Source organism: Hipposideros armiger, unplaced genomic scaffold (assembly GCF_001890085.2).
Source record: "Hipposideros armiger isolate ML-2016 unplaced genomic scaffold, ASM189008v1 scaffold_26, whole genome shotgun sequence".
NCBI classification, from domain to species: Eukaryota; Metazoa; Chordata; class Mammalia; order Chiroptera; family Hipposideridae; genus Hipposideros; species Hipposideros armiger.
Window position 1 is genome coordinate 1575502 of NW_017731376.1, and position 18754 is coordinate 1594255.

The following is an 18754-nucleotide window of genomic DNA, read 5'->3' on the forward strand; positions in this document are numbered from 1 at the left end:
GTAGTCAGTGAATGACTCTGCTAACTCCATGTCAGTATTTTTCCCTCCACCATGAAATGAACAATAGAACTTAAAAACAAAACAAAACAAAACAAGGTCTTTAAAAATGTGTTTTTCTTCCGGTAGCCAAGTATTTTTAAACTTCACATTGCATAGACATTATTGAATTCATGCAAAAACTATTAAAATAATAAACAAAAAGTAAACATCCCTGAATTATAAACTGTTTTCTCATTTGTAGGTTAAATGTCACATTTCTCATGCCACTACACAGAGACTCCTATTCTTTCCAGATAACCAGACATCTTGGGAGGAAATATGTCTTTTTGAAAATTTTAATTTTTGACTAATTTCCCCAATTAGCTACATAAGAGCCCCTCATAAAATCTAGTTAATACGATCTTGCTTTATTTAACTTAGCTTTTAGCTTAGAAGTATTTGATAAATGGCATTTAAGACACAAAAGCAAACATCCTCAGGCCTGCAACTCACAGATCTATCTTGGCATCTTATTCCTGGCAGGCAGTGATTCCCTGCCACAGGTACTGACCACATATTTCCTATATAGCATGACTAAGTCACATGATTTGCAAAGCAGCCGTTTCCTGCTGTGTTTCCAACGATCATGAAATTTTTCAAACTGTTTGTGAGTAAAGAAACAGAAGCAGAAAGGTAAAAGTAAGTTTCCCATTAGGCACATAGCCAATGGCTGATCCTGGATTTGGGCTCAGGCAGTCCAGGTTCAGGACACGTGCTCCTAGCCACTCCACACTGTATATTATAAATAAATTGAAACGTATCTACCTTCATCAGATTCTGGTTGCTTAATGCTAATTGTTGTCCAGTCTGACAATAACTATTTAAAATGTGTTTACAGAGTACATAGAGCAAATGTCTTACCAGCCAAGGTTTCTGGTGGCTGTGCTAATGAAATAAGTGACACAGCACCAGCAACATACAACAGAAGAGGGTCAACTCTACCCATCAGTTCACTTGGTAGCCGTCACTTATAAACTTGGTCGTTTAAAATGTGTTATGATAGATGTGTTAACGAACTGTATTTTTTAAACAAATAAATAAAATAAAATGCCCTATTAATAGGTCTGAGTTCTTTTCTTAAATAGTCTTAGGTTACTTAATATGAGTGACCTTTCAATAAAAATAAAGTATTTATTAGGCAACTTTCCTCACCCAACCAAACAGAGCTATCTACACAACCGTTTTTAAACAAGTAAACCAAATACTCTCTACCATACTTTAAATGGGCCACACTGAACTGAAAGCAGGTAAAGAAAGAATGGCACATTATAAAGACTACAGCCTTGTGGAACTATGGTAATAGGCTGCACTGCTCCAGGGAGACCTGTCTCACCTTTGCCCACCCTGCCCCCAGGTCTGTGCTAGTGAAGCGGCTCCCCCTCACTCTGTGTTAAGCTGTGGGTGTTTGCACAGTCTCTCCCTTACTGAACTGTAAGCTTCTTGAGGGTGGTGACTCTGTCTTCAGTGTCATACATCCACAGTGGGGCTCAGCACAATGATTTTCAAGGTAAGTACCTTCAATGAATATTTATGGGATGAATGAGAAATAATTCCTGAAATAAACATTGTCTGGTGTTTGTCTTCATTCTATCAGGAAACTTGTTTAACCCTAAACTTCAGGGTTTGTTCAGCAACACCTACAACAACAGATATCTTCTTCTGGTTAATGAAATGGAGTAAGATTTCTTTGCTGGTTACTGTATGATCTTACAAGGGTGAAAAGAGCTGCATTAGCACCTTCTCTCCTGAAATAAAATATAAGAAACAAGCCAAGCTAACGCTGAAAAGCATTTTCTTGTATTAAGTAGCTAACTGCTTACACAACAACCAGCAGGTAGATCTCAACTGTCGTTAAGAAAGAAAAAAAAATAATCATAATTTTGGTGTAGAATAGTTTTGAACCATTATTTCAAGAATAGTTGATCGAAACAGTGAATATACATTATATATAAACAGCTGTCATAAATCAAGATATGAACAAGAAAGGCACATAACCATAAATATGCAAAACACAAACATAAATATGTAAAATACCTACTTATAATCTATTTAAATAAATTTCTATAAAATCATCAACTAGGACAGCCATATAAATCTATATACCTTATAAAAAAGATTATAAATATGTACTTTTAACAGGGTTTCATTTTAGCATTGTTTAAACCAAGCAACAAAATAATATCCATAATTGAAGATAAAATCAATAAATTCAAATACTCTTATAACTGGATAGTAGCCAGCCAGTACAATTGATGATACAGACCTATATTTATTCACCTGGAAACATGAGCACACAATATTTTAATTTTAAAAAGATTATAATAAACCACTAATCTTATGAACCCATTTATAAAAATGCTTGGAAGTATGGATGCAGAAAGAACATCTGAAAATATGTGTGTGCGTGTGTGTGTGTGTGTGTGTATAAATGAAACCATTATATCTGAATGGTAGAAATACAGGTACTTTTTATTTTTTTCTGTTCTTCAATGGGTTTTCCCAACTTTTAAAAAAATTATTACTTTTAAAAAACCAACCAACCAATCAACCAACCACAACGACAACAACAAAAAAGACATTTCCTTTTGAGAGAATGAGGACTATTCTCTTAGTATCTCCTTAACAAGAAAAGTTCCTTCGCTTTTTGAAGGAAATCCACTGTTGTAACTTCTCAGGAATGATCACAATTCCAGTTAATCCTAAACTTATTTCTCTTACTTAACCTAAGATCAGGATACCACGAAAGTCACCACCAACAGCTCTAAACAAGAAAGCTCATACCACATTTTAATTGCTTATTGTGCAAAGAACACTCCTTGGCAGAGATTTTTGCCTGTAAATGCTCTGTTCTCATGGAATAAGGAGGCAACATCATTTACCAAAGAGAACCCAAGAATCACAAAACCTTTGGCCACACAGCTATTTGGTTAATCTATTCAGTCCTTAAGACTTGGGGACACTGGGTCTCTAGAAGTGAGCAGTGGAAATTCCCATAAAAATTAGACATTTATCAAAATGCGCCTGATACACCCAAGGACAAATGCTTCCTGGGAATTTTCAAGAACACATTGAGCAATTACATGGCTGTGTGTTGAATTAGAACCTGTTACTAAGCCACCAGTAAAGTTGAACTGTTTACATCGTTTGGTAAAACACCAGCATAACAGATGCTTTTAATCCACAAAGCAGTTTACTGACAATGACTAAGGATTCTTCTCAACACCCTTTCGAGGAAAAACTAGTCGTGAATTGGGTCCTGGCTCCTGACTCAGGGATGCCTGGCTTTGAATCTAAATCCTACCACTCGCTAAACTCTGGGACTATAGCAATCAACTTCTGTGCCTCAGTTTCTTTATTGGAAACATGTGAAGACATGTAGTATTCATGCCACAGTGTTATAGAGGGTATTTGATAAGAAAATGCATGTAAAGTGCATTTATTAAATAGTACATTCTACTATATTAATACTAATGCTCTCCTCACCTCTGGGCACTATGCAGTTCTATTTCCCGGTATCATACAGAGGCTTTTGGTCAGGCTTCCAACCAGCTTGAGAGGCAAGTTAAGGTGATTTGGCGAGGCATTTAAAATCATGGACCAAAAAGATGTCCATAATGTAAAATATGTAGTTCCACATACTGGTTAATTTTTTTGTTTTGTTTTGTTTTCTTAGCATAAAAGAGAAAACATAGGATAATCCTTAAGCCCAACTCATGAATGGCTGTCCTAAAACTTGCTCCTGTTTCTAAGTTCATTATTTCCACTAATACTGTTCCCTGATCATCAGGCTGGAACTTCCACCGTTTTTCATACATCTCCCTCCCCCTGCATCTAACTGGTTGCCTTTGAGTCCATGTTCTCCACTAGCACAGCAGCTATTACTACCAAAAATCAATAAAGAAATTTATAATTTCATATACTACTCATTTTATACTCACAGAACCCCTATAAGTTAAGAATCAATTACATCTTACTGATGAAAAAGTCACTGATTCAACAATCAAAATCATCTAGCATCTTCTGTGTGCCAATGGCAGGGATGGCAATAAGAAATTACAGCTGCAGGGCCAGCCGAGTGGCACGCTGGTTAAGAGTTGGCTTGGGACACCAGCTCTGAGCAGCAGGGCCCCGGTTCGGATCCCACATGAAGGCCAGTGACACTGCACCCTCTATAGCGAAGATGGTGAACAACAGCTCGACCTGGAGCTGGGCTGCCGTGAGTCACCAGCAACAGCTTAGGCTGCAATGAAGCTGCAGTGGGCTGCCATGAGCTACCGTTGAGCAGCCGGCAGCCGACGTGAGCTACTATGAGCCGCCATGAGCGGCCGTCCAATGGCTGGCGAGTGACTGCCTCACCCAGGGAAGAGCACAATGATAATACCAACATGGGCCACTGAAGCGACATCCTCCACAACTAGACTGAAGAACAAAAGGACAGCAACTTGTCTGTTTCCCTTCCCCCGATTCCCCAACGCTGTTCCCCTCCCCCAATTCCCCAATAAAATCTTTAAAAAAAGGAAATTACAGCTGCAGAAAGAACCCTGCAGTAGGCCCCATGCCGTACTCAACTGGCTGTGTGATCCAAGAAAGCTACCTACTTCCTCTGACCTTCCATTTCTTGGTCTGTTTCACAGTGGCCCTTATCCCTTTCTGTGACCCCTGTGCCTCAGTTTCTCAACCTTCTTTATGCCTCAGTCTTCTCATCTGTGAAATAGGGGTATTAAGGATATTGTCAGGTTATTGTGAGGATCAAATGAGCCAATACAAATAAAGTGCTCAGAATAGTTCCTGGCAAGTACTAAGTGCTCAATACTAATGGCTAATGCCAAGTCCATAGACTCTATATTTAATGCTCAGATAATTTCTAAGCTCAATTTCAGCTTTCAGATTCTGTATGAATTTATACGTTTTTAAGAGTCTCCACTTAAATATGGATTGATATCTGGTGTTACTGCCCTGCATTTGTGAAGTTTTATAATTTCTGCTGTATTTATTCCACAGACATCTTGTGAGTAACCTGCTCTGTGCAGGGCAGTGTAACGAGTTCTGGGCAACTGAGATGCGTAAGACATGCTCTCTCTTTTAAAGGAACTAACAACTAGTGAGAAATACAGATGTGACACAAACCACTATAAGACATGGTAACAGAGTTATGAAGGCCCTATGAAAACCCACCAGTTTTAACTGGTGGTGAAATCAGAAGGAGCTTCCTGGAGGGGGCATCATTCAGCCTGGACCTTTAAGGATGAACTAGGTTGTGCAGACAAGGCATTTCAGGGAGGCAGGGGTCTGGGAAAGGGTTCAGGGTGCAGGCCTGGAAATGCATTGAATCGTAAACTGCAGGGTAGGGCGGTGAAGAGGCAAGCCTTGAAAGGTATATGGTCCAGGCTGTGGTAAGTTTTGGCAACAAATGTGGGTTTTATTCTGTGGTCAGTGGAGGAGAACGCTCGGGGAGGAAACTTCCTGAAGCCTGACTAGAAATGAACAGAGCACCAGTGGTCTCAATGAGGGGTAGGGCTGGACAGGGCTGAGCGGAGAGAAAACTGAGCTCCGGGGGCCAAAGCACCCGACTTCGAGTCCAAGTTCCACTGCTTTTTTGGTGTGAGGCTTTGTGCAAGTCACTTAGCTTCTCTGAATCTCCGCTTGGTTACTGAGCATCTACTAGGTCAGTGTTTCTCCAAACCTTCCTTCAGGTAAGAATCAATACAGTAACTTGTTAACAAAAGTACACATGCATAACCTGCCAGCAGTTTTTGGTTCAGGACATTTGCACAGGGGCCCAGGTATCTGCCTCTTAAACAAGAACACAAGTAATCTGGCTGCAGTCGGTCCCCCTTCCAGGAACACTGCTACTCATACAGAGCGCTGTATACTTTCACAAATAGAAAAGGTGGCAATCTATGTTACAGGTGATGAAACCAGGGTTCAGAGAGAGTAAGTCACTGGCTGAAGAACACACAACTAAGTCAGTAACAGAGCACCACGGTCTAGAGCTGACTCCAGCGTCAGGGCTCTACAGCAACTCCTGTCATACGTGCGGGTTGTGTTAGCATCACTGCCCCGGCCCCCAGGCTGATGGATATGATCAAGGATGAGGACTCAGGAGATAACCAGCCTCTCCTTCTCGCCGCCTCCTTAGCTTGGCCAATGCAGGTGGAATTTCTGCTCTCTTGGCAGTGGCAGTCACCTTTTTCTCTCTCATGTCTGGTGACTGGGAGAAGAAACTGGGCAAGGACAGACTGACTCCTTGGTTCTCTCTTCTTGGGGCCAGCTTGCCCAAGCATGGGTTTGTTCTCATCCCCAGTTCTACAGAAGGTGAACCCCTGCCTCTGTGGAGGAGGCCTATAGCTTAGTGGTATGTTCAATTTGGGGAGGTCCAAATTCAAGTCGTGGTTCAAGCCACAACTTCCAATACAGCCTTATTAATAATTCAGCTGAGGGGCCGGCCGAGTGGTGCGATGGTTAAGAACTGGCTTGGGACGCCAGAGGGCCCCGGTTCGGATCCCACATATGAGGGCCAGTGACACTACCGTGTGTAGCCAGCAGCCAGTGTGAGCGGCCAGCAGCCGCAGTGAACGGCAGTCCGGAAGCCGGCGACTGATCTGCCTCGGCTGGGATGAGCACAATGACGGTGCCAACTTGGGCCAGTGAAGCAACGTCCTCCACAACTAGACTGAAGAACAAAATGACAGCAACTTGTCTGTTCCCCTCCCCCCAATTCCCCAGCACTGTTCCCATCCCCCCGATTCCCCAATAAAAATCTTTTTTAAAAAAATAAAATAAAATAATTCATCTGATACTCTGCTCTCCATCTGTCCGGCCTCTTGACTATTGCTGGACTTATTCTTGACTGGAAGAAAGCATGAAAATGATCAGCCTCAAAAGACCAACCACAACCAAACTTGAACATACTTTAAATAGTGACTTTATATAAATGTACTTTAAGGTTAATTTGCAATGTTCAGTTAACCCAACTTAAAAACGTGCACTGCCTTTGATGCTACAATCCTATTTCTAGCAATTTATTTTCCAACAAAATAAAATTTGTGTAAAGGTTTAGTTAGAAAATATGCATTTTATCACAGTATTGCTTAAGGCAGGGGAAAAAGGTAATACCATCTGAATATCTACCAAAAGACTGATTAGATAATCACTAAAAATGATGTTTCAGAAGGGTAAAAAAAGATAGCCACCATAATACTGGTGTGTGGGGGGAAGCAAGTTACAAAATGGGATATTATGTTCTCATTGCCATGAATTATAATATATTTTGTATTTGTTTATGTACATTTCTACATGTTCATAGGAAGAGGTCTAAGGGCCACAAGCAAGTTTTAAGACTGATCATCTCTGAAAGTGGGATCCTGGGAATTTAATATTTGTTATTCCTTTTGCTTGTCAGAGTTTTCTAATTTTTCTAGTGAACATGTATTGATTTTTAATGAATTATATTTTCTATTTTCATAAAAATAGTTAAGTATTATTGAAAAGAAATGTCCAACAAAATTATCAAAATAATAACTGCTTTTCTGTTTTACATTTTAATCATTATTATGATTCATTAAAAAGTGTTTTATATTCTGAAATGCAAATATGGTTGCTATTATTAATGAAAATAAACAAGTTTTTAGACCTTAAGGAAGGGCACTGACTCTACAACTTATTAAATTGAAACAGGTTACTGCTGCCCCTGAGGATGGGCCCTTATCTTTAATATGGAGATTATAACCTCTACCCACAGTTTTCAGTTAGGATTAAATAAAACAAGATAACCATGTAAACTGCCTAGAACAGTACCTGGCACAATTACCTTATAAAAAAAGGTGATTGTTTTTCCTTTCAAAAAAACAAACTCTTCAGTTTTAAATTAAATATTTTAGTATACACATAAAAATAAACAAAAACCAATTTAAACAATGTTTAGAAGACTTAATTCTTTTCCTAATCTTGCCGGCTAGCTAACTGATTAGCCCAACTATAGTAAACATATTTTCACTTTGGTACTTTGGGTTTGTTCTGAACTTTAAAAACCCAAAATGCTGGTAGTCAAGCAAGGCAAGGCCTAACATACCTGAGATAAGATTATAGTACCTCTTCCCTTTATCCAGGCCATCTGAACAAGCGCACCAAAATGATATGTGATCACAATTAGTACAAGGAGTAATACATAGTGTTTAAAATGAAAGAACTCTGTACCAAAAAAGCTGACTCCATGCTGAAATATATTTAGCACTCATTGGGTTTTATTGAAAAAGAAGTCTTGAAAGGATGGAAGCTGGGATTTTCCGTGAGGCTAGAAAAACATTGATTTCTCTTTGCTGCCCGGCCAACTTATCTCCTTGGACCCTATACTTTTAGGTGCTGGGAGAGCTAGAAAGGTTTAAGTTAGAGGAAAATTCAAATGAGGAAAAAATAACTTGCCTGGTGTCCTTCACATTCACGTGGCTCTTGTGAGTTTCTCTCTCTAATTTTTGCAGTGGGGAGAACAAACCCAGCTCCTAAAGGATTAAGGGGAAAAAAGTCTCCTAACCAAAAATGTATTCTTACTCCTACCCAAGGAGTTTTTAAGAGTTATCTGAAAAATTCATAAGAAATACTACAAAGATATGAGATTTTTAACAAATAAGAAACTTAGAAATCTGTTCCCTCATACATCTCATACCCTTAGAAGATTATGGTGCTGCAGAGGAAAATCCTAATAATTAGGAGAGAACATGGATCCCAAGAGAAGAAAGCCACCTCCGTAAGGGACATAATGACAATTCCCTAAATTTTTATTTATGCAAATATCTTCTAAAGGTTAATGTAAGGCCTTCATTCAGTGTTCAAATTCCAGGTTAGCTTGGTGGCATAGTAAGAACCAAAACTTTCTTCCCTTTCTTATTTACTTCCTGGCTACAGCCAAGCACCTGTCGTGGCTGCAGAATTCCCACCAGGTAGGGACCAGGGCACCGGCTTACACCATCTGTGACTCGTGCTTTGCTCCCTTAGCTGGAAAACTGAGTGTTTTCCCAGACTTTGTGCCATTTGAATTTCACACTAACCATTTAAGGTAGGGAAGCCAGATACTAATATGACAATTTGCAAATGCAAAAACAAAGGCTGACAGAGGTTAAATATCTTCCCAAGGCTCTTAGGGAAGAGAGACAGAATTGGTACCAGGCTCAGCCTTCATAGGGGACTGCTTACTTCTACCTAACAAAGACTCAAAAATTTTCTTCTCTACATTGAAGAAGGATAGAATCAATTTACAACACAAACTGGCCTAGAAAAGTTGGCACTGATGCTGCCACATGCATCTGAAAAGAACACAAATACTTTTTTTTAAAAAGAATTTTTTAGTATCTGAAAATATCTCAAGTGTTATTGAAAAAAATGTCCTTTCTACCTGGGAAAGAATAAAAATGAATTGAAAAGCATTAACCATATGATACTAAAATATAATTGAAGATGGTTTTCTTTTTATTACTATTATATTTCCATCTCAAGCACCCTTCTGAAAAAAAGCATTTTGATCATCTCCTCTTCTTCAATTAGGCTTCTAGAACCTAAGTAAGAGATAAGTACTTCTTATGATCAGTTCCCATAGGAGAGTCCATTCCCATTCTTTTCCTCTCTCAGTGAGTTCTGGAACTGACTGCTTTTAGCTGTTATTTGAAAACTTAACCTTCTATAAAAAGCAACTTTGACTTCCTCACAAAAGACACTGGTTTAATGCTCTTTTTTTTTTCATCGATGCTACAGAGAAGGTAAAATACTAAAATACTAAGGATTATTTAGCAGACACTGTCAGATTCTGCTTTTTACCTAGCACTTGGTTTGATAAAGAGAGATCTTTTGGAAATATCAAAAAAACATACACGAAAAATTTCTGGTATGTTCTTTATTCAGCAAATCTACTGAAATGTCTATTCTGTGCTTGGCTGAATGTAACTATCTCATAATTCATCAGCAGTCTCGGATCAATTGATTAGATGATCAACTATCACCAACAGTTGACTGGTTTCACTGCAAAATTTTTCAGGATTAAAAAAAAAAAGGACTTATAAAAATATCTTAGAATGTCAGCTTCTAAAATTTTAACTTGGTAACGGTTTCATCCAGAAGCTGACAATAACAGTAAAAGAACATTAAAGCTACACTACAGCCATTGCTCTTTTTATATTATAGAGCCTTCCCTCCACCCACCCCTTATTCAACCTTTATCTATGATGAATAAAGTAGCAACAGGTCTCTTTTTTAAAGTGAGCATAACATCAACAACACATTATTATGATGAAGCTCAAAACTTGATTCTACAAAACTGTTAAGTCCCATATAAGATTATTTGTGAGCATAGCTAGAAACAATGGTCAATAAGCAAACATTTTTTAGAGTCTACTTGCCCCTAGTTTGCTGCAAAAATAAAACACATTTCTAGGCCCTCTGTCTTGCAACATCTCTGCCAGTCATAGTCTCAGTCAGATGGGGAAAGGGGACAGGTAACCAAAACTGGTTTGCTCTGTAATACTCTTGCAAATTTCCCCCTACACATTGAAGGCAGGCGAGTACCATTCCTCAGAGAGCTTTGTAAGTGGTCTACATATAGCAAATAGATAATTTCAGCAAGTTTAGAGGTTTAGCTAGAGTGGGTATTACGTCCAAATGTACTGTCAACCTCTCAGCCTCAGTTAATAGTCCACAAACAGTCCAGGCTAGATTGGCTACATTATCAAAATCTCTGGATTAGCAATCCCTGTTCACTGTCTATGCTCAACACCCCATTCTCCTCTTCGGTGCATTTCAAACCTCACCACCTAGTCTTATATGGTCAGTATCTAGGTCATTTTCTGGCTTTGCACCTCCAAGTCTTAGAGATTAGCTCATTTATTTGCCTAAAATGACTTCAGAGCTTATAGCAGAGTCTACAGTTCCTAGACTGTGACTACATAAGGTCACAATATTTAAAAAGTGATCATGAATCTAAAGCACATTTTCAAATTACTTAAATAAAGTCCAATGACTGCCTTTTCCAAATGAGTAAGGACCCATTGGGACATTACTACTTCTCTTGATTGTTACAGTATTAGCTTTCCGCAGACTGGCTCAGTTTGGCATCACCAGTTAAGTAATAACTTTGAAGATACAAGTTTTAAATGATTATCCTCTTTTTAAAAACCTTCAGTCTCAGGACAGCAGCACCCATGTAACACTGAGCTCTACTATGCCCAGAAACAAAACAGATGCACTTTTCTGCTGGCTCACAGACAGTGCTGGCAAATTTCATCTTTAAACCCTAAGTCTATCAAAAAAACAATGGGAAACCAGTCATATAAAAATTCTAATCATGTCTGTAATACGTAAATGCAGAACAAAAGGAGTCAGAGAGGAATGGAACGATCTGATTGCTTAAAAAAGTCAGTCACATAAACCAAAAATGGTTCTACCTAAAGAACTAATGGGATTACTTAAAAACAAAACAAAAAAACAACAAGACTCAAGAGCTATACAAATGTTCTCAGTTAATATTACAGAAGTATAATTGTGAGGCTACAAGTTGAAGTCCAGATAGACCCATTTGTGAGATCCTCTCTCTGTTCTCTTAAATCACACATGAGTCTTTGACCACAAGAGAGAGACTAGATCAAAATAATGGGGTTGATGAGAGCAAGTCAGGACCTGAATGGGAGTAGGGACGGGGTACTTCAAAGAGGAAGCTTTTCTGCAGGTTGGCTCAATGGCCTTGTTTTAGTGAAACTGGGTTGTTCTCATGTTTTTATGGATAAACAAGAAATTTCTAGGGTCATTTCAACAAAACACATCTGAATAAGGATCACCCTCTTGTTGCACCTGTCACACAAATGCAACTTCAGCCTGAGGGGCCCCGTGCAGTGTGGCCCCCTGGGACGCCAGAATAAGCAAACTGTTGGCCCTAAAATATCTAAGACACCTGAAGGGAGAATGGCAATAGTGCGCCCAATTATTCTTTCTGTGAGCCCTTCCCAACTCTGTAGCAGTGCAATTAAGAATGAATCAAACAGAAGAGACTGGGAGCTCTGAGAAATTTTCCCACACGTTCTCCTGACATCCACATTCAAATTTGAGACAGAATACACTTTCTAAAACTCAACTTCTACTGCACTTGAGGTAAAGAGGAAAGTTTGATACACTTAGCTTCAAAATGTATACAGCTTAGATTAGAAAATTAAAAATAATTTATCAGTAAGTCAAATTAAGTAGCTCCTTGCAGTAAAAAGACACTCTGCCTTGGAAATTGTGCTCAAAATACAAGCCATAGTCTCCTCTACCCTTGAATTAATCTTTTCTGTGATTATTTTCAAATCTATGCAGTGATTTAAGTGAAAGCTTACTGATTAGACATATCCACCTTGGTTCCTTAATTCCAGGTGTCAGCAAAGACAAAAATCAAATTTTAGGTGTTCGTAAGCAAATATAAACGGGGGTGGGGGTGAAGACAATGTGATAACAGCTATAATTCTGTCAGTCAGAAAGCCCAGTGTTGATTCCCTGCAGGTAAAAACCATACAATAGAGCTCACACAAAAGAGTTGTTCAACATAACGAAAAAGAAACCCTGAAACATTTTAATAGCAATGCCTACTAAAAAATAAGGAAAGAAAGATGAAATGCAAACACAAACATCTTCCTTTCCCACCTAGAAATCCATCCTCAAAAAGGTCACACAGAAACAAGCGCATGTCGTCAGCGGCACTATGGGGGCCAGGTACTACTGCGGTTGACACAACCCAGCTGTAAGTTTGCTGCAGCTTCCTGCACTTAGCCCGCAGGTTTTCCCTCCCCTGAGCAGCTGAAGAGAAATGAGATGTTTCTCATTTCTCGTCAGAGGTGTTAAACATTTGGGCTGTGTGAGGGACAAATGGGAGTGTGACACCTAAGATGAATAACCCCCGTGCACAGGCCAGTGGGAACTTTCACTGTGTGAAAGCCAGTCAGGCTCACTGCTCACAGGGAGTTCAGGCACAGCAGTGCCAGGGCCCCAAGCACGGGGCTATGAACGGTTTTTTTCTTTACACTTGAACCTTTACCACTGGCCTACAGGGATTTTCATAAATAACACTCAGAGAAAGAAAGGCTTGGAGGTATGTATGCTTTTAATACACTCATCAGGGCCTTTGCTCTGACGTACTTCACAGGCTCCTGCGTCTTCCTCTCTCTATGAAGACAACTCAAGGTTTAAGAACTCACACCGACACCAAAAGTGCTATCCATTTTAGGTGCTTTCTTGTTATGCCTATTTTATCTCTGAGCTAAGAATTCTTACTTGAAATTCTTGTGAGACACCCATTCACAAGATTTCTGGTACAGACACACCTCTAAGGAGTCCAGTTTTGGAAGGATATAATTAGCCAGTTAAAATTTCCCTCCAAAGGAAAAAAGCTGGATTGGTGAAGGTGCTTCTCCTGAGTAGGTAATAACGTACATAGGTCACAGGTAAAACCCTGCGAGTACACATATGTCAGTGTTTGTCTAAAAAAAAAGAACAAAAGCATATAGAATTTTTAGGATGAGCTACCAGCCGAAACATTTGTGTGCAACTTGCCAGGGGCTGGTATTCTCTGGGTGACCTGCAGTTACTACAAATGGAGACTCTGTGTGGGGAAGGGGCCTTCGGGGCTCTTCCTGGCCCCCAGATGTTTTTCAGAGTCCTAACACCTGCAGGCAGCAGATGCAGTAAACAAGCAGTTGTTTGTAATGCAAATTCCAGCATCAGGGATGCCTCAGGGCAGCTCCCACTTTAAGCCTAAACACAAATGGTCACCCTGCTCCTGACACCTCAGATAAAAACCTATCACTGTGGTTGTCAGTTACATAAACACTTGTCCTGCGAAGGACAGAGTTAGAGAGCAAGAAGGCAGAAGTGTGTGTGGTTAGGGGTGAAGGAGAGAGGCTGTCTTCTGGTTAAAGTGTTTTGGGTCTCAGACACATTAAAAACAGCTGTTAGGTATTAAAACCCAAAGACTGCAACTCACTTCAGTCCGACCTTAAAAAAAAAAAAATTGGACATAGCCTTGCGGCTAAAATGGAAAAGCTTCTGGAATTATGCGAGCTGCTGAATATTGCAAGAAAACATGCCTAAAATAAAAATTTCCTAAAATGTAACAGAATAAAGCAAAGCTGCAGATAACAGGGGAAGGTAACTGTTTCCTGACCACACCCCTCTCCTCCTCTATACACCTACCAACATTTATTCTGGCCACAAATCTTTCCTAAACAATGTCTGACTGTTCAGCTTACTGACCTCAAAATTGTAATGCATACACCAATAAACAGCTTCCATTCTATGAAAATTTCAAAGTGATTAATACACCAAGGAGCAGGAGAAAAAGGTAGAGAGACCTAAGGCAGAAAATGATGGTTGAAAGAGGAAGAGAAGCTTAATTTTCAATATGCTTAGGGATCATTTATAAATACCCATAGATTTTATTATATTGACTTTAAAAATTGTTTTGAAAGGAGAAGTAGTTGAACCCACACAAATACTTATTAAGCATGAACTCTGTGCACAGCCAAAGAGTATAAGATTGTTTTAGTGGCTCTTTTCTATTGTAAACCAAGTCAGAAATATAATCTAGGCTTGTGAGAAAGGCTATCTGTTGTTCTAAAAAGGCATGCAACAGAAATCTTCAGTTATTCCTTATCTAAAACATATTCTCCTCCCTCTTCAGAAAAAAACCAACAAGACCAAGAAGCCCAACTATAAAATACCTGATATGTTAGCATATTTAGTTCAACAAACATAAAGCTTGCTACAAATTTTTAAAACTCAGAAGCGTTTATTTGGGGGTGGCCTACAAATGTTAAACTATATTTACTTTTATTAGTTCGTTCACTTTTTAGGTACGAGATTCATATATACCACACAGACATTTCTGTCATTAAATATTTAAAAAGCCTCTTAAAATAAAATGTGAAATCGCCGTTTCCTATAACAACCATCATCACAAGATCTCCAGTGTTACCACTTTAACCACTATATGAAAATTAGAAAAATCTTATTCCCTGCTTGAAAGGTTAAACATCTTTTTGAAATTTGTGGAAAAATAATTACAATAGATTCTAAATCACAGCACCCACATAAGGTAGTTATATTTTATATACCTATCATTTCAACAATGGAGTAGTTAGGATACTCAAGATAAACACAAACACTCTCATGTGTATGAGCCATTCCTCTCTGTTATTTTGGTAAATTTTCTCTACCCCAGATTCTGTTCACTGAGGTATTAACAGCAGTACTTGCCCCAGATGTCTGTGACTGATTTTTTTCACTTGGTAGAAGGACAGGGCTGATAAGGCAAAGATCATATAGGTTGGTTCCTTTTTACGATGCTGAATTTGACTCTCCGGAGGGTCAGGCAGACTGAAACTCTAATCCCCAAGGCCCAGACATCCATGCTTTTCATTGGCATTTAGGTGGTAGAGGGAGAGTGAGGTGGAATGAAGGTAAATATATTGATGGAGCAGTAAAAATCTCTACCGGGAAGGACAGTTCTCAGGGAATACCCATCACCAGTATGTCTCATAATCACATACTACACAAGTTACAGTTTAGATGCCCTCTTACTACGTAAGTGAGGTTTCTACCTCCCAGCAAGAGAAATATCGTCAAGTAATAGATCTGAAATTCTTCACAGGGTTATACATTCGCATCATACAGTTTTAACGCCACTGCATTTTTGGAACTTTGAAAAGTAACTGAAAATTACCTGAACCATGAGATAAAAACAATTTTCACCAGGGTTATCTTCAAGTGATACTTTCTCAACAATTGATAATAAAGTAAAAATAGCTCATCTCAAGTGATTTTAAAGAAACATTAACTAACACTAAAACAAGACACCGTTTTAAAAGCTGAAGTATCATTCCAAAGGTTCAGCTCCAAATGAGCCAAAGAAGTTCTGATTCTAGACAGCTTATGGGCAGTGAAAGCCATACGGTACTTAGGTAACTGAAAGATTAAGTCAATTTTTTCCTCTCATCAGCACAGAAAGCACAATACTCATACAATTATAAATGTGTTGATTTAACTTCATTTGAGTTCATGATAACTGATCTGTTATTTACTAATCTTAACCAACAAGCCAAAAGCTAAAATTCCCAGTGCAAGATATCAAAGTTAGCCTCTTTTAAGATGGCCATTCCCCATAACAGGCCTTATTTAGCAAAGACTGGTCATATATAATGAAAAGCATTTCCAACGTGTTTAAAAACAACAACAACAAAACGTTTTGCAAAATACAAATTAATTTGCTCTCCTGAAATCTTCTGAAAATGATTTGCAACATGAGCATGTTACTCACTGTTCTCGGGATGGGCGGAGAAAGAGATCCATTTGACATGTATGGGTCATTATTCATATTTGGCATCATTATGTACCCGGAATAACTCGAATAGGAGGGTCCCTTGTTGTAGAGGCCTCCATCTGGATGCTTTCCTAAGAGAATTCAAAGAACAATCAATGATGCATCGGCTTCCCTTTTATATCACTGTATTTTTCATCTGAAAATCTACTAGTTCTAGGACAAATCAGACCTTACACAAAAGAGCTGTTTACAAAATACTGTAACTGAATTATTATGCTCTATTTTAGATTGACAGTATTTATTCTCTTAAATGGCTTAGCAGTGAACCAGATGTTTCAAAAACATGTGGTTCAATTTACTTCCACTACTGACTGGTGTTTTTACAAAAATAAGTGTTATCCATCTAACTTAATTTGTTCTAATACTAACAAAGTGGACTAAGAAACAGAGACACATGAAAGAACACACACAAACCGAAAGCTGTAATATAAATATATTAGGTCATCTAGCTATTCACACACATATATATATATTTATACACTTGAAGTTATGCTCCATCTTAAAGGCAAACTCAAAAATTCTACCCGAGCTTCCAGAGTTCTAGAAAACTTCTAGATTTTACTGAGGGAGAGTGTTATAGCTAGTGTATGGGCAACTACCCAAATTTATGAAGGATTAACTCCAGGAAACTCAATTTTATGTGCTACACTTACATCATTTTCCCAAAGTAATTTGCGTGTGTTCAGTATATACATTTCTTCCCTTTAATCTGTGTAACTACTTTGTAGCTCAAAAGGAAGCCTGATATTACAGTTCTCTTCCCTTCTCCTGGCTGACATATTGTATGTACAAACACTTCATTCTGGTCAGGCCAATTGTAAATAATTAAAGGAGAACAGAAATGCAGGCTGTCTGACAAGGAAACCCTACAGATTCCTTGGTTCTTTTAAAGTCACAGGGAGCTCTCCTTAAATCTAAAAAATATATACAATTTTAAAAGTTTTGAGCAAGATCAGAAATGAGGAGAAAGTCTATCATGTTTCATATGCACAATTCCAAATTTTATGAATAAAATTTTATATTTTTACAAGTTAGATTCTGCTTTGCTGAGCCACATGTAGTATGTGCACTCACTGCCTGCCTTCTCACTGTAGCCAGAAACAGCAATTTTACAAACGAACAGCCATTTGAAACTATTCATGTTGGAAAATAAATTAGTGTAGACTGTTGCTCTCTATAACAATGCAAGAAAAAAATGCTAGAGACATAAGCCAATTATAACTTTAGGAAAAGAGGAAAAACTCATTTACAGACATTTCCTCTTCCACAAAAAACCTGGATGCCAACAGAAATCCAAAGGCTACTAACTCATTCAAAGACAGTTTTTAAATTACATCAATATATATTAGAGATAAGCATAAAGTTTCCCGGGTTTTCTTTTCCACCACGTTAAAATGGTGGGCACAGTCTTATCACATCTGATCCCGGTTTCTTGGACTCAAAAGAGCAAAACACTTATACTCACAAATTGCACATGTTAAATGACAAAGTTGGAAGAAGCAGAACGAGTCTTACCGTCATCAGCATGTTCTCTGCCCTTGTCGTGGTAGGACTCCTGAGAGGCTTGTGCTTGTCTGGCCACCTAACATCATGAATCCCCATCCCCAAAAGAAAGAAAATCACCTTAAGAGTTTGTGAAAATACTGATAGCAGTGTGTATCCACTGGTAACTCAAAGGACGAGCGTTAGGTGCAACTCAATCTACCTGTTTTATTAATCTTAATAGGTGTAGGCGAGGGTAGAGCACTGGGAATTTTTTTTCTTTTCTACATGTACAGAGGGTTTCAAAAATGTATATACACTTTAAAAAAGGAAAAAACTGTATTAAAACTGTAATATTCAATATATACCGTTAACAAAAGATGAACACAAGTCATGTGTATACATTTTTTTGGCACCCCGGGTATTTCTGAGTCATTATTATCTACTCAGGACTAGAAAAAGTATAAATAATAAGAGGAAAACAATAACAATATAGTACATTTGGAAACATCCACATGCCGTTCTGACTGCTGTTTGCTATAACACTTCAAGGCTACTTGGATGCCTAATATGATAGGCGGTTGAGTTAATGGGGTTGATTGTTTTGATAGCGTCTTCAACCTCCGTTCACTTCAATCAGAGCTGATTAAAAGCGGGCTGAAATTTCATTGTTCAACGGAAAATGGCATTGTAAATAAAAACATGCCAACCACTCACAGATGGGGGTCTTAAAGCCAATGTCCCAAGCCAGTCCCAGCAGGAGCTCTACTCCTTACAACCTACCATGGCTGGCTGGGTGCAAGCTTACAAGAGAAAAGTGAACTACTCTGTGGTTAAAGAAAGGAAAAT

At 38.6% G+C, this 18754-nt stretch overlaps 1 protein-coding gene across 7 annotated transcripts in view; it reads right to left on the reverse strand.

Moving 5' to 3' along the window:
* The window catches only part of LEF1 (lymphoid enhancer binding factor 1), a 118539-nt gene that overhangs the window by 96422 nt on the left and 3363 nt on the right, over positions 1 to 18754 (reverse strand). For all 7 annotated transcript variants that reach the window (XM_019636012.1, XM_019636017.1, XM_019636013.1 and 4 more), the window contains exons 2-3: positions 17939 to 18005; positions 16361 to 16494 (exon numbers count right to left, since the gene is read on the reverse strand). In XM_019636012.1, coding sequence (XP_019491557.1) covers positions 16361 to 16494; positions 17939 to 18005 — 201 coding nt within the window. The remainder of the gene's footprint in view (positions 1 to 16360; positions 16495 to 17938; positions 18006 to 18754) is intronic.